A 17,277-nucleotide genomic window follows, 5' to 3' on the forward strand; every position below is an offset into this window, starting at 1 on the left:
GCGCAGCAAGTTAGTGGAGCACTAGAGATTTTATTTCCCAAGTGATAGTGTTCATAGGGTTCAAGACGTTGACCAACTCAGCCGATGTCGATTAGGAGAAGCCCTAGAGGATAAATATTATTAAACGTCGTTTAGGGACGTCGATTAGGAGGCGACCCAGCTAAACTTACGCCAGGTGCGTAGGGGGAAAAAAAATCTACCACAGGGGCGTATTCTTAAACTGTGACCTTTTCCTAACCCTGCTTATCGTGACCCAAATATCACACCCTAATCACACAGCATAATTCAGTTCACAGCATAAAACAGTACACGTGAAAGTAGGTTAACATTTTATGAAACCTTAAAAAAAACCATGTCATTCCTCCACTAATCCAAAATTCTGATTTGTAAAGCAATAATAATACAAATAAACCAATTGGTTCACGGTTCAAACTTTATGTATTTAAAATTAGCTTTACTTAAATCTGGAGTTGGTAATCTTATTTCTCATACAGTACGTGTATTATGTAAACCACTGTAACATGCCCTGAATGCAAATGACCCTTACCTGCCCTTATGTAACATCAGTGTCCTCTTATCTATCTAAAGGATTCCAGTGCATTGGCATGAATGCACGTCTGAGCAATAATCCCAGAAAGTCTTGCCTGTTGTTGCAAATGCATTTTTATTGCCAAGCTGCAGTTACATGCACAATTTTTTTTTTAAAAAAGCAACAAGCACAAGAATTTCCCCAGTTTGTGAAATAGTGCATTGGCTTGAAAAATTAGTAACATTCTATTTTTAAGTAGAAGTGGCATCTACTCAGCGGTTCGTGGCTATCAAGGCTGCAACATAGATTTGACTTTCTCAATCAAAAAGGGGGAAATATTTAAAACTTTTTAGAATTTGTATTGATCAATATAAACATCTTTTAAAAGAAATAAAAATATGGTAACAGACAAACAGTAAAGCATCTCTCATTCATACGCATGATCTTCTTTAATAAAACTGTACATTTGTTTATAATGTAATATCTCTGTGACTTTAAGTGAATTACAGTATCTTTTTGACAACTGGTTGAGTGCAGTTTATTCTTTGATCATGCAGTGAAATGAGGTTTAATTCCAGTTTAGGAAAAACTGTTTAAAGATTACAGTCTCTCTGCCCTGTGGTAAAATCTCCACCTGTAAGACAGAAAAACACTAGATTTTCAGAGGATCTGGCATCTATTCACATGGGTTTAAACTCAACAGTTTTTTGCTTCGAAAGGCCAGACCAAACACAATGAATATAGAATAGTATTTCATAGAATACTTTTGTAGACCAAGCAAGATTTGTAGACCAAGCAAGATTGTACGACGCATCAACTTAGAACACAGATGCTGTAAATTGCTAATTATAAATCCCCAACTCATATCATAATTGTATGTGCATGTCCCTGTTTGTTTAAGCAGGCACAATAACATTAGCGCAACCAATAGCATGTGTTTTGGGGGCGTGACTTTTTATGGAGCAAGTCCTCCTGAAAAGTTTGTATTTAGCCTACGAGTTGAAAAGTAGTGTTTACGACGTCTGGTGCGTTTAAGTGACTTTCGTTGGAGCAAGATGGCGGTGTACCTTTTCTTTATTAACTACACAAGGTTTTTAAACTCTACAAAAGAAACAAAGAATGTGCATTAGGTGTGTTTTGCTTCTTAATGTTTTTATTAATGTATAAAGCCACTGTAAACTTTATCGTTACATATTATATTGTTAATTACAATGCGTTTACATTTTGTGTAGGGAATTAGCTTATTTTGTTGTAAATAAAAAAGCCTGACAATGTCACTGCTAAATACCTTTACATTTTGTGGTATTCCGCCACGCCCCCAACTTATAAAGATCGGGGTTTAAAGAAAATCCAGAGTTTTCCCACTCATATGTATGACTTTGTGATTGTGTTCGTGTGCGTTCAACTTGTAAATCAATCTTTTCGACATGACTTGAACGCACCATTATTCCTGGGTCAATACAGTTCTGTTAGGGGTCGCTACTGGTGCATAAATTACAAACTTTTAATATTAAAATTTAAACCACAAGAGTAATTCTACAAGTGCAGACCTGTGTTTTCATCTTGGGGTAATTCATTTGTTGGATGAAGTCATCTGCCATTTTCAGAGCAGCCCTCTTCTCTTCTGCATTCGCTCCACTTCCTGAGAATCATAGAAAACATTTCAATAAAATCAATAAAATTTTTCAATATTTTTTTAAATACGACTCTAATGCTCACCAAGCATTAATATATTTAAATATGCTATTTATTTATTTTCAGTGTCACACGATCCTTCAGAAATTGCACACTTTTTCTTACCTTTCCAAACAAAGATCTTTCCATTGGCCCCATTGTCCAGGATAAAGCAGTCATCACGTACCAGTAAGTCCTTGGCAAATGGACTTTTCTCCGATACCTTGGTCAACTTCATTGACCCCGTTGCATCTGAAACCTATAAAGAAATGACAATTTTTCCAGTTTCCGTTTGCAAGACCTTTTAGGAATTTTTTAAACATCAGATAAATGTGCATTGAGCTATTATAGTTATACATTAGATTGGCAAGGATTCATCCGAACATCCACATGTAGTCTCAAGGGCTGTGTTCGAAATCGCTCTCTTCAATAGGGCGCTATTGGAGGGAACAGCCATTTGTAGTGGTGTCTGAAACCATATTGGATGTTATTGAGTGGACTCATTCAATCCCGTAATGCACTGCAATAACAAGTGTACAACCGATGTACACTCAAACAGCTAGAGAATACCCATAATGCACTGTGAGGGTCACGCCGAATGAATTCCCAGGTCTTGCCAGAAGATATCGCACGCAGCCAAATCATCCATCCATCTTTCAATTTTTCATTTTTCGCTGATCCAATGTGGGTACAGTGTAATATCATACAGGTATAAATTCCTTTTTCATTATTAAATTATTTAATTACGGTATATAAATAGTTTCGATGACAGAGTTCAAGATCAATCTTTTCATCTTACTACTGGAGCTATAGGGGGCAATTTTGAACACAGCTATGGACTTCATACAGTTTAGATCAGGAGTGCAAAACTCAGTTCCTGGAGGTCCACAGCCCTGCAGAGTTTAGCTTCAACCCTTATTAAACACACCTGATCCAGCTTATCAAGTCCTTATTTAGGCTTATTTGAAAACTACAAGTATGTAGTATCCAGGAGCTCAGTTTAGATTAACACAAGCCTAACACAGAGTTGTGGTACCTTGTAGAGGGAGGCAGAATTTGATGCATCTGCTTGACTGTCTTCCTCTGGAGTGCTTTCTTTCAGCTCTGGCACTGGACCAAGAACCTGTTTATAATAACAGAGGATAGAGAGAAGAGAGCAACACAGTCAGAGCTCATCGCCAAAAAAAACAGTATTCAGAAACATGACATGTTTTGTTTTTCAATTTTAATGTCAATTATTATTTTTGGGGGGTGTTTTTCACTTCAGATAAAGTAAAGAAAGAATATTTAGTGATCAACTCTGAAAATGTGCATATTATGTGTTACATTATTATAAATGTAGACTGTTAATAACTAAATTATTAAAATGGTGTTCCGCTGTGTTTTAGAAGAAAAAATGGTTTTCTGAAATGTACTTATTCACTGTTACTTATTTAAAGTATGTTAAAAGTATGCAGATATTTCAGATTTTTTAATTCTGGGCTTTAATTTGAGTGCACAAAAAGAACCTTCTCAACCTTCTGATAATACTGTCTTTTTCTGGGTCCAAAACCTCTACTCCATTTCAACAGCTGTTTATGAGCACTATTCATTTACAGCACACCTTTAAGCTAAGCTTTTGAAAACTTGCAGTGTACACTACAATCTCCAGATACCAATATTTTAACAATTCAGAATAGATTAACCACAGTCTAGCCCACTGATATCTCGGTATGGAGATAAAGGTTAGGTTCATGATTGGTTTTACTACAGCACACCGTTGGTTGTTTCCTTTTGGTTAATTGTGGCATGTGACGTCAGACTTCACTAAAAGGATTAAGGTGAAGTGTAAAGCTAAAGAATCATAGAAGGATAGAGTTGACGCAGGGTAGAAAAATATACTATATATATGTCAAAAAACACTGGCCTGTTGTTACCTGTAGCATTTCCTGTGTCTCCTCTCCCTCATTGATGTTAGTGATCTGGGCTTTGCCATGTCTCTCTGTATCTCTGATCAGAGTGGCGATCTCCCGCACCTTCTGCTTCTCAAAGATGTTTGCCTGAGATCCTATCCATGACACAATTATCTAGAGAATAAAAAGATTTTATAATAATTCTAAAAAAGTTATTTAAAATAACTGCTACATTATATTTTGTTGATATGCAGTGTTGTACAATGCAGAGCAGTTTACGTTTTTATGTTTTTATTTTTATTTGAAATTACTGTAACTTTTGATCATTTTAATGCATCCTTGCTGAATAGAAGAAATAATTTCTTTCAAACAAACGAACCAACAACAAAGAAACGTACTGACCCCTAGACTTTTTAACAGAAATGTATAGACAGCAACATAGTATCGGCCCAGATAAGGCCCACATCTGGTACGTGTTGATTCCACGTGTACTGGATGTGGGCCGGATCTGGGCCGACACTATATGTTGCTGTATGGGATAGCAGAAGTCAAACAGACAAGCACAAACCTCGCCCAGGTCGAGTATGAAGCAGTCTCCTTTGTTAAAGCTCTGCCAGCTCAAATCCACTTCCTTGGCTCTGATGTTGCGCTTCCCTTTAATTTGGTATAATCTCTGAACGGGTCCAGATCCAGACTGTGTTCTTCGGAAGCCAGACTCCACACCTCCCTCCTGTACAAACAGAATAGTGTGACTATGCAAGGAACATAAGCACTCTTTAATTGAAATAACTATGCATACAATACTACTGTAACAATCAGTTTATTTATATATAAAGCCTTTTTGTGTACAGAATGTGAACACACACAAAACCCATCTCACCTTGTAGCTAACTCCTCGAGGGAAGAGGTTCATGAATTCTGGGGACTCATAGCCCTGAACCTGTCTGTGCTGGACTGGATCTCCTCCCAAGAAGTTATCAAGCTGCGTAGCCAACATGGCACAAGCTACCTGCTCATCACGAGACGATTTCTCTCCTAAAAGGGAGAAAGAGGAAGAGAGAAAATTAGGTTACACTTTACTTGATGGGCCCTTTAGACAATCTATAATTAACATTGGAGCTAAATGTAAACTAACTCTCAAAGTATTAGTTGAGTATTAGTAGACTGTTAGGGTTGGTAGAATAAGTTGACGTAGTTGAAAAGTTACCTATAGTCAGTAGAATGTCTGTTGGGGGACCATTAAAATAAAGTTTAAGTAGATTTTAAGCAGACGGTCTAATAATACTCTACTAATATTCTAATGAGACATGTAGGTGCAACATACTTACAGTCATCAGCACTTTATTTTACAGTCCTGTTCCTTATTAACATACACTTACTATAGTAATTGCAATAAATGGGTAATAACCAGGAACTGACCCTGGCCTGAACCTACCCCCTAAACCAGGGGTAGGCAAGTTCGGTCCTAGAGAGCCGCTGTCCTGCATAATTTAGTTCCAATCCTAATCAAACACACCTGAACAAGCTAATCAATGTCTTCAGGATTACTAAGGCTATATGCAGGTGAGGTTTATTTCAGTGTTGAAGCCAAACTCTGCAGGACAGTGGCTCTCTAGGACCGAACTTGCCTACCCCTGCCCTAAACCTAACCTTAAAGGGTTAGTTCACCCAAAAATTCTGTCAGTAATTAATCACCCTCATGTTGTTCCAACCCAGTAAGACTTTCGTTCATCTTCGGAACACAAATGAAGATACGTTTGATGAAATCTGAGAGCGGTCTCTCACTCCTTCATAGGCTGCTAGGTAATTTTATTCTGCAGGTCCAGAAAAGTCAGTAAAACATCATTAAAATAGTCCAAGTGACTACAGTGGCTCAACCTTCAGTTTAACAAACGATGAGAACACCTTTTGTGCGCAAAAAACAAAACAAAAATAACAACTTTATTCAACTATTCATTTTCTTCTGTGTGGGCCTCTGACTTGAGTTCACGAGAGCGCCACGACGCATGCGCGAGAACTGATTAGACGATGCAGATGGGTCTCGAATCAGTGAGCATTTCCTGAATGTCCGAATCGTGAGAAACCAACGAGAAAACGTAAAAGTGCCATACCAATGCCGCAAAAGTTTACCTTTCTCGCGCATGCGTCGTGGCGCTCTCGTGAACACACGTCAGATAGGACCACACAATAGAAAATGAATAGTTGAAAAGTCGTTATTTTTGTTTTTTGCTCGTCGCTTGATAAACTTAAGGTTGAGCCACTTGGACTATTTTAACGATGTTTTTACTAACTTTTCTGGATGGCAGAATTTTCATTTTTCGGGTGAACTAACCATTTAACCCAAGTAATTACCAGGTACTTTTTAGGCATGTAGACGAGAGTGCACATACTGTAAAATAAAGTGCAACGGAATGACTAAAGGGGGCCATAATAATGAGAATGAATTGTAACACTTTACAATAAGGTTCATTAGTTAACATTAGTTAATGTATTATTAGTTCTAACTATGAGTTATACATAATTTGTTACTGTATTTGTTAATCTTTGTTAATGTTAGTTAACAAAAATACAGCTGTTCATGGTTTGTTCATGTTATATAGTTCACAGTGCATTAACTGATGTTAACAAGATTTTAATAATCTTAGTGTATAATAATAATCTTAGATTTTAATAATTATTAGTAAATGTTGAAATTAACATTAACAAATATTAATAAATGCTGTATAAGTCCACTTCATTAGTAATTCATGATCATTAATGCAGTTAACTAATGTTAACTAATGAACCTTATTGTATAGTCAGTGTTACCAAATTAATATTCCATAATCGGTAACACTTTATAATAAGGTCTCATTTGTTAACATTAATGAATGCATTTGTTAGTGCATGAAGTAACTATGAGCACTGAGCTGTATATTATTAACCTGTTAAAATCAGTTAATAAAAATACAATTGTTCATTGTATGTTCATGTTCAGTTCAAAGTGCATTAACCAATGTTAACAAAAATAACTTTTGATTATTTTGAAATTAACATTGACTCAGATTAACAATTGCTGTCGAAGTGTTGTTTATTGTTAGTTCATGTTAACTAATGTAGTTAACTTATGTTAGCAAATTAAACCGTTTTGTAAAGTGTTACCCAATAATTTAAAAGTATGGAATCCACTCACATAATTCACTTTACAAACTTCCTCTTACATGCAGCCAATAAAATGGTCAGCAAATACAAATAAGAGAAAGCAATTAGGAAGAATGTTCTTTCAACGAACACTGTGTGTTTTGAAAACTGGTGCAATTTTGCACAATTCTGTCCTGCGTGATATGCCACCAATGCAGCCACTTCCTCTGCAACACTGAGCAACCATTTTCTGAGCTGAACTGTTTTGCTTAAATGCAAGTCGTTTGTGGTAGGGCTTGGGCGAATTATCAAAATTTAGTTTCTTTCAACATTTATGACAAAAAAATTAAGATAAAATGATTGCGCTGCATTTCGTTTGGCAACGATGATATGAAATATACCAATATATTATATATAGCAATGAAATATTTCAATTTTATTAGCATTTTTTTCTTCTTGACGTCCAAGGAAATACTGTTGAAAATACTTTTCAGGTTCAATTAATGCATTATGTTTCCAAAATTGAAAATTGCATATATTATTATCACTTTTTTAATATTTAAGGTTCAAGGAAATATGCTCTTAAAAGGTTCAATAAATAATAAATGCATGAAGTTTTCAAAGTCAATGAGTAATTGTAAAAGAATCGTGATCTCAATTATGACCAGAATAATCATGATTTTCTGGTATGTAGAAGTAAATAACACTGAGGTGTTGGGCCCTATTTTAACGATCTGAAACACAAGTATCAAACTCAAAACGCAAGTAACTTTGTGGGCGGATCTCTGGCGCAGTTGCTATTATACCGGCAGGATAAATTACTCTTGTGCCTGACGCAAATCTAAAATGTGTTTGAAGTAGCTACATTCCTCATAGGTGTGGTTTGGGCATGTGAAATAAACCAATTAGAGCATCATCTCACATTCCCTTTAAAAGCAGGCGCGCTTGTTCCATGGCGGATTGCTATTATGATGGCGGATTTGCCAGGCGCACACCAGGAGCGGTTCACAGCCGAGGAGACCGACATTCTCAAAAGGGCCATAAAAGACAGAGAAGTGACATTGTATGGATATGGGAGAAACCCACCCAAATTAGCTTCGGTTAAACAGGCGTATAATCATTTGGGTAAATGTGTAAGCTAGATTTATGCCTATTTTTCACATCTTTGTGGACACCTCAATGATTTCCCTCGTGTGGTAATATTTTTCCTTGTAATTATGTATGGTTTGCAAAAATGGGAACTGCTGCGTCTGTGTAAATGAGAGAAGCAAAGTGTATGCGCGTTGTGCACACGCAACATTATGGTCAAGCATGTGCCCAAGCATAGCATCTGAATAAAGTGCCACTGACTTTAGACTAGGTTTTTCCTGGTCTGTAGCGGAATTGTTTTCTGAAACTGCAAAATAGAACCAGGGAATGTTTGCACCCGAACAAGCTTCCTCTTTTCACTGAACCGCCCCTGGGAGCGCAAGTTCATTCCCTAATTTACCAATGTGCATCTGTGGAGGGAAAAGTCCACTGTGCGTCAGGTGCAAAAGAGGAATGATACATGAGTTGGTGTACAAAGTCAATTGCGCTGGGTGTAAGATAGGGCCCATTGTCTCTGCAGTAGAAGGTTCATTATGAATGAATGATATGGTTAGGTTAGGTTAGGAACTGAGACCAGGGATTCTGAGTAATGAAGAGGTGGATTGAGGGTGTTTATGGATAAAGGATGGTTAATGAGAAGGCATAAGAGAAGATGGCTCATCATGCTGACAACCTGCTTAGTGTTACCTAAAGCACCGGATACACCATAAGACAATAGACCTAACTGAAGTCCTTTCACAGGCGTGCTGAAACATTAATGACCTATGAAAACACACGCCCATGCCTTTTTCCTTTGGGAGTCTTCCCTCTTCACCCCTCTCTCCTGTCTATCAGCCGTTCTATCCCAACTTTCTGTGCACTCACTCAGCCTGGGTCAGGCCCACTCAACTGTGTGATCATGCGTATCGTTTATCTCAACAGGCTATTGTCTCAGTCTTTCAGACCCCATACCACCACAAGAATCATGACTGACTGACCCCGACATCACTTCTTGTTATGTGAAGTACTCATGCCATATGCAATGTTGTTCTGTTTAACATACCATTTTTTTAAGAATCCTCGTGCATTTTTCCCCCCATAAAACAGCCATAGTGACCATGTCTTTAACACATGCAAAAGAAAAAAAAAATTTTTTTAATGAATAAAAACATGACTTTTTGTGCATCATTTTTTCATAAAAAAAAAAACAGTTCATAGTGACCATGTCTGTCCAGCTTCAAAAGTAACTAAGAAATAAACTTGGGGTCTTTGTTTAATTGTAGTACTGCAAGTAAATAATTACATAATTTGCTTTAGTCATTAGCATGATGGTGAATTTAGTGAATTGGGCTTTTTAATAAAACTTTGCTTTCTATGCAGGAGAAAAGCAAAAATATTGATTTCAATTTATTTTAATGGTCCCTTTAACACATTCTGTTGACTATAAATAACGTTGCACCTACAGGTCTACTAACTGTCATTAGAGTGGTAGTAGAGTATTAGTAGACTGGTAGGGTTGGGGTTAGAATAAGTTGACGTAGTTGCAAAGTTACTTATAGTTAGTAGGGTGTATGTTGGAGGACCAACACAATAAAGAGTTAGCAGATATTAAGCATACAGTCAACTCGTACTCTAATGAGAGTCAGTTGACATGTAGTTGCAAAGTTACCATCAAAATAAAGTTCTCATGACTAGTGAAAACAGAAAAAAAGGCTGTGGTGTTCCCTTTTTACCAAAAATTCAACTTTTGATGGTTTTTCTTTTATACAAGCTCTTAAGATGATTCATGATGTCTCAAGGCATTTAACGATTATCTTACGGCAAATCCACAGTGACGGATGGTTGAATAAAGTTTATTATGAATTGGCAGTCGAAGAGTCCACCTTTTTCAAACCAGGGAGCTACAGATGCCACCCTTCTGTCAATCCGATTGTCCTTCAGCAGGAATACAAAAATGCGTAAGTTTGATCTGTAGTTTTAATAAAATCCCAAGATTCCACCATATCAAAAAATGTAAAATCATGCGCTATGAGTCTTCCTGTGCACTTTTGCTGTCAGACTGCGATATTTGGATGCAGGTAAGGCAGAGAAAGACTACACAATGTTCATTTACTTATGTAATAGACATAGACCAATAAGAGCTGTGTGTGTAGACCTCACTCCCCTGGCCTCTAGAGATGCACTGACACTAACGGCTGTGGTCTCTAATGTCCTTGTTAGCGAGCCCGCCTCGTATGCCAGAGACCCCGGTTCGAATCCCACTTAGAGTGTGTTGAGTAGGACCGGTCACATTTGGTGCCGTGACCTGGATGGGCATGAGGTTTAGGGGGGTGAGTTTAATAAACATAGCCCAGTAAGAGCTGTGACTGTAAACCACACTCCCCTGGCCTCAAGAGGCGCGCTGACACTAGCGGCCATTGTCTCTAACGTCCTTATTAGTGAGCCCGCCTCCCATGCTGGAGACCACGGTTTGAGTCCCACTCTGAACAGGTTGGAGTAGGACCGGATACACATAAACTACTGACATTGCAACAATACTGAGCAAGTTGAAAATCTGCAAACTTATCCTTTAAATGTTGATGTATTCTAATGTGTTTTCAGGCCACATATTCTGTCCCTTGAAAACCATCATTAAAAAAAATACAGAACCCTACTTGCCATATGATGTTAATCATTAAAAGTATGAAAGGATGTCATCAAATACTAAATTGTGTATCCCGTGTATTTCAGACTGCATAGCTGAAAGTGACAAAATTAACCAATGGAGAAAAATCAGCAGCTATCATCTCACCAATCCACATGTGGAGGTCTGCACCCTGGTCACCCCGGTTATCCAGCACAAGGTAGGAGTCACCATTGAAGAAAGCCCCCACCTCAGCTTTATCCAGAGGAACAGCCTTCATCTTCTCCACTCGCCAACATCTCAGTCCCGGCTGCCTAATCTCGTCCCCAAACTGCCCTGGAGCGGCCTGAAATCGGAGCATTCTGCAGAGACAGAACAAATTGTGAAGAGAGGACTGAATCAAAAAATGAAGCCCCCGAAAGGACTACAGGCAGGCAGCAGACATCTGATTTATGGATTAATAAAAAGATTCATTATTTGTCCTGAACTATGTTTTGAAAGCCGAAGCAATTGCCTGTGACTTGAGGTCACGTTTCCCAGGCCTGTTCGTGGAGAATTCTAGTGTTAAATATCTTAATGAGTTGATGAGATGAGTCAGAAACACGGTTAGGAAACACCTGGTGCTTTTCAATTTGAAGGCTGCGTCCAATTAGGCAGCATATCTATTGGCTGTCACGTCATCAAGCTCTGTTGAAGTTCAAAAGATCAGCATTTAATTGATATAGAATGTTTTTGAAAAAGTCTTAACTGTCACTTTACCTTACTGAATACAAGTATTAAAAAAAAATCGTACTAACCAAAAACTTTTGAACGGTAGTGTACTGTATATTTAGGTGCAGAAAGTGTATCTTTTAATTTAAAAAGAGAAGAAAAGATTTCATAATACATGTTTCTTTAACAGGAAATATTTATTTTATAGTTGATGAACAGTTCTTTTGGCACAGTTTTTCCATCACCTAACTTAAATGTATTTTCCACAACATTTTGCTAAAAAGAGAAAGCACAAAACTTGCTTGCTTCTTAATAAAACCCTACTAGTCATTTGGCTTTTGGCCCGATGGGTACTCTATTGTAGCTCTGCTGCTCTCACTAATTTGCCAAGAGAGCTATCAGTTAAAGACAACTGTTATCTGATTGGTTCTTTGACCTGTCAGTAACTTGACTGCCAAAACACATGGTTTGGATTCTGGAAATCTGTTTGTTTGGACACTACAGACAGTGTCAGTGTGCTCACATGAAAACATATGTAGATTCCAGAACACTACTGCCAATAAAACACTCAAGACAATAAAGATATGTCAGCCTGAGGATGAGTTTTGGTTCTATTATTCTTAATAAAGCTGCTTTGAAAATGAACTGAAATACACAGACTGAAAAACAGCACCTTATTGCTATGTTTTTCTTACTTGCCAATAATGAATGTGAACTGTTAAGTCTCCAAGAAGTGTCTTTTCTTATCAAATGTTTTAATTAGAATGGAAACCTAACAAAAACAATTATTGGTTATATAAGATAGGATATCATCTTTGAAAGGCACGTGGATTAACAACATAAATATTGGCGCTGAAAATATACGGGCATGGTAAAAATCAATCAGTCTAATTAGGCTCTTCTTGTAATGGTCTGACACTGAGAGGAGCTCTGCATTACTTCACTCTCATTTAAAGAAGAGGCCTCTTATGTCACTTCAAGACATGCCATACAGAGAGTCAGACACGTCCAGTTTCACAACGCCAAAGTAGGCATCTTATTTCCTCACATAGTTACTGTTGTGAACACATATGAAACACTGACAAAGGGTAAATTGCGCTGCTGGCTGCTCCTCCCTCTTTATCTGTTCCGATAAGTCCATATATTCTGTTTAGTCACAGTTGGACATGACGCCACATAAACTGCACTTAGGGGAACAACCCCTAATAAATACTATGATTCATTTGTAGCTACACTTTATGATACAAATTTATGATCGGTTTTAAAAATGTATGAGACAGGCTCAATTTAAATTCCACTAGTTAGTAATTGTAGTTTCGAGAGAAGATAGAAGATGTAGCTACTGTAATGTTTTGTAAAAACGGTTATTAAGAAAACAAGCGAGCTAGACAGTTTCAGTCATAAAAGCTCTTCAGAATGAGTAGAGATTTTATTTAACCTTGTCTTGTTAGAGATCAACATTAAAGTCACCATGAAATCAAAATTAGCAGTATTGTCTTTGCACTAAATGTAAGTAGTAGCTATTTGTACCCGTTAAACACTTTATTCCCACAATTACCGGATTTGTGGCGTCAAAAGCTGACGTTACCCGCCTCCACGCCACTGATTCTGTTTTCAGCAGGATTTCTTTTGTAATTTTGTCAGACTCAATCAGATAATGGTGGGCAGAGTTAGTGTAAATTTCCAAGTTCCAACAAGATGGGCTCTTAATTATTTTCATGGAATATTGCAGTATTTACTACAAATTATTAACCATACACTTTTTTTAATGCATGTGTTCTCCTAATCTTTATTCAAAATAACTTCCCATCGTTCTTGCAAGATCTTTTTTTTCTTTTCTCTGATGACGTGGTTACTTGCACAAGGGCGGAGCAACCTGTCACTCACATCACATCAGAGCAATCGCAAACCACAATGATCCGATCATTTCCAGAGGGACAAAATTAGGTCCCAACCTAATTTTTAATTTTAATTTTCTAACCTTTAATTGTATTTTTCAAGAAGCTGTTTGAGTCGGATATAAGTCACAATAGGGAAGAAAAGACTACCTCAACTTCCGTTTCATGCTGACTAAGCTATTCATCTGACAAAAGATATTTGTGTCCTCCATGTCATGAACAAGCAATGGCCTCAGTGTTCACACTGCTCCACCTCATCGAGGACCGAGGACAGGTCACCCCACCCTCACACTAAAGTGTGGTGTAAAACAGCAATTGCTTCTGGTTTATAGAGGAAGCTGATGTGAAAGTGTCAAAAAAATTACCAATAGCGTGTAAGAAATACCCAACTGCAGTGACTCCATGTAGAACCACAGGGCAAAGAACAAGCAAGCTGGTACAATCTGATTCCTGTGATGATTTGCAAGTTTCTGCAAGTTCTTTGAAAATGTAGGGAAGACAAGAACCCAATATGCTTATGTGACATAACTGGATGTAACAGCCATTCATAAACAAAATCACAGAGCTTCTAATGATCCCTTTCCATATTCATTACCATTTGGAATTAATTAACTCTAAACATTACCTATATATAAAAAATACTATTAAAAAAAATATATTTATTTTTAATGGTGAAGTGTGTAACTGTGATTTTAGCGTCACCAAGCAGAATTTCAAAAATAATGCGTTTGAAATCACATACTGTCACCCTACATATGAATGATTTCATTAGGCGAAACAGTACATGTATAGTAGGCTATGTCCGAATTCACAATGACAACATGGCAGATGTAGTAATTCAGAATTTCATTAATACTACACAAATTCATACTATATTGAACATACTTTTAAACGGTCACAAAGACCTACTCAGACAATATGCCATTTCAGACGTATAGCTTAAGAGTAGGCTAGGTATCGCATTTTTAAGAAGAACCTAATTTGCAACCGTAAAAAATTATGTTCCATAAAAGTACGTATAAAAGCAGTCCGAAAATACGACAACCACCATGTGAAGGCCTACTGTTCTACGCATCTACGACATCAATTGCATCACTTCCCTGCCATTCAAAGTTGTACATTAAATGCGCAGTTCGTCCTGGTATTTTTCACTAAAATGAATGTCACAAACTAATGTCACAAACTACTTTTCATTTACTATATTAGAGAAGAATGCATGATCAGATGTGGGGATTGTTTTCAGACATGTTTCCTGAACTCCCCCCATCTGACATTAGACAACCAGACATAATAGTCCCGCCCCCTCTGCCACACCATTGGCAGTTACATCACTACTCCAACACTGCCATTCATAAATCCTCTCCTCATGGGATAGTATCATCAGAAGTAGATCACCCGGGTACTTTTTGCCTACTCTTTTATGAGTAGGCTATAGTGAATTCAGACATACTTTTTTTTGCCACATACTGTTTTTCACCTACTACATAGTAGGAAATTATGCGATTTCGGATGCAGCCCCTTTATCTACATAAATCATCCCTATGAGTGGTTCACGTATAGCCTTGTTGAAAATAAAAAATATTTATATAATACAGTCTATTTTATACATAAAATATATTCAAAATATGTTAATATTTTAGCATTAAAAAATACAAACCTTTCAGTTTTAAACAGTGATCACAAATATACTGTCTCTCAAGATTGTTATTGCTCTGAAAACAAGGTTGGGCTATCTACTACGGAACATCATCAAACATACCAACAGCATCGCAGGAAAGTGGAGCTTTGCCTATGCGCCTAATGTGAAGACAGAAGAAGCTCATAGCCTCCCTCTATAAGTAAAGAGTGTGCCGAGCACTCAAAGCTAAGAAACGCTAGTCCACTTAACTGTAAAACCCCTTCGGCCTGCTCCGGCATGCTTTCTGAGTCCGGCTCCATTCTGCCTTTTCCAGTGTGTGTGAGTGTGAGTGTGAGAGTTCACCTGGCCTGGTTAGCTTATATGTGTCCAGTAACTGGACACGGGGGAATAATCCGAGCGGCCCTGCCGAGGACGCCCCACACAGAGAAGAGTCGGGTTGCCTGACAAACGCTAACACTAGCGTGATAATTACTGCAAGGCACCATCCATCTTTCTTCCACTCACCAGAAGGAGTTGATGGAAGAAACACGGTAAAACATGGTTTTGGTATCTAAGACAAAGGTTTACGGTGTCCAGAAAGAGGTTGAGGTTTTTTATTTTTAAGTTAAAATGTAATTATCGTTAATTAATTTGGACAACTTTTTTGTTTAAATGCTATACTTTTAGTAAGTTAGATTGTAGCTAACAGCTTGGTCTAGTGGTTTATAGGCTAAATTATAAAACGCAAATTACCTGTCGATGTAGCCAAACTTTATGGTCAGAAACTATGAACTAGATGCAAGCAAAACCGTAAGTGAAAATCAAAACAGTTATTGATAGATAAATGGTAGGCTAGGCGCTTGGCTGGAATAATAAATTACAAAAATCTAAATGATCTTGTGGCATACATTATCAGTCATAATAGTTGAAAAGAGAAGTGAGCTGGAAAAAACTGATGAAGAGGTTGATAAGTCACACTGATATAAGTAGAACTAGATCGAACAGATAAATTGCAAGACACAGCCATACAAATATTTTATATGAATTCTCAGATAGAACTGCAAAATGGCAGTCACTCAATGGACGGATTGTTAGAGTATCAAAAAGGCAAGCTATTTCTGTTAAGTGCATTTCATTTTATTTGGGAAGCTCAGGTTCTCTATTTTAAAAATTCAAGATCAAGTCAAAATCAGAATGTGCAACACACACATTATATATATATATATATAAACTAACTTTTGAATTCAAAATATTGAGTAATAATGAATACTTTAAGAAATAAGCTAGATGTGAAACTAAGGTGTTTGGGAGAGTCGCTCTTACCTAAAATTCACTCTGCTTTAAGTTACTTTTCTTTAAAAATGAATGAATTTGGCATAACAGGAAACAGATGTAAAGACAGCTGGTTTTGAGGGTTATGCGTGTATAATTTGTGAATTTCTGAGCATTTTTATAGGTTTTCAGTGCTTACCTTGCTGTTTTTGCTGAAGTTGGAGGACCCTGCAGAGTTTTGAGAAAGAAAGGAAGAGAATTTGTAGAGGAAAGACTGTGTACAAAATCACTTCCTGAGTTCTGGCCAAGCCCTTCGAAATACACCCCCACATAAACAAACAGAATGTCAAAATGAAGTAAAAAAAAAGGACAAGATGTACGCAAGAGTGAAATTCACAGATTTGTTAATAGTTAAACAAATGATTTGCCTGTTTTTAATAAATTTGACAACAGGAAACCACTCATGGACTACGGACTAAAAAGAGAAGAAAATATCTAAAAATTGTTTAACCAGACCAGAGGGGTTTCTGTTTCTCCTGTTACATATATGAGTCACACCCAGTCAGTAACAAAGCATTCATAAATATGTCAGGGCTTGCTTATGGACACAAAACAAATGAATATAACATCATAGATATACAGGCTTTCCAGGTTCAAGGCTTCTCCAATCACAGAGCTGCAAGTCATAGCTAACACTTATGTCAACTTTGCACACAATGGCTGTGCCTGCATTCACTCAGACATTCACAAGGGCACAGGAAGTTTGGGGGCTGGTCTGTGGTTTCAGGAATTCATTAAAAACAAGAACCAGTCAAGTATAAAATGTCTGAGGCATCCCTATGATAAATTTGTTCATTCCAATCCCTTACATA

The 17,277-nt window shown here is 37.3% G+C and overlaps 1 protein-coding gene across 1 annotated transcript; it reads right to left on the reverse strand.

Moving 5' to 3' along the window:
- Positions 1 to 645: 645 nt before the first annotated feature.
- Positions 646 to 16,980, reverse strand: capgb (capping protein (actin filament), gelsolin-like b). The gene is made up of 9 exons (XM_077200970.1): positions 16,605 to 16,980; positions 11,075 to 11,268; positions 4,976 to 5,130; positions 4,664 to 4,825; positions 4,120 to 4,269; positions 3,240 to 3,326; positions 2,330 to 2,462; positions 2,080 to 2,171; positions 646 to 1,163 (listed from the first exon to the last, which is right to left on the reverse strand). The coding sequence occupies exons 2-9, from the start codon at positions 11,265 to 11,267 to the stop codon at positions 1,098 to 1,100; spliced, it is 1,038 nt and encodes a 345-aa protein (XP_077057085.1). The 5' UTR covers position 11,268; positions 16,605 to 16,980; the 3' UTR covers positions 646 to 1,097.
- Positions 16,981 to 17,277: the final 297 nt, after the last annotated feature.

This window comes from Siphateles boraxobius, unplaced genomic scaffold (genome assembly GCF_051911475.1).
Source record: "Siphateles boraxobius isolate OS27281-9 unplaced genomic scaffold, OSU_SipBor_1 46, whole genome shotgun sequence".
Taxonomy (NCBI): Eukaryota; Metazoa; Chordata; class Actinopteri; order Cypriniformes; family Leuciscidae; genus Siphateles; species Siphateles boraxobius.

What these genes read in the sequence shown, in the direction of transcription:
- capgb (XM_077200970.1), bottom strand. Translation starts at nt 11,267, where the DNA reads ATGCTCCGATTTCAGGCCGCTCCAGGGCAGTTTGGGGACGAGATTAGG. An exon ending in AGACCTCCACATGTGGATTG is followed by an intron (nt 5,131 to 11,074) that starts GTGAGATGATAG and finishes TCTCCCTTTTAG; the next exon opens with GAGAGAAATCGTCTCGTGAT. An exon ending in AAAGATCTTTGTTTGGAAAG is followed by an intron (nt 2,172 to 2,329) that starts GTAAGAAAAAGT and finishes TATGATTCTCAG; the next exon opens with GAAGTGGAGCGAATGCAGAA.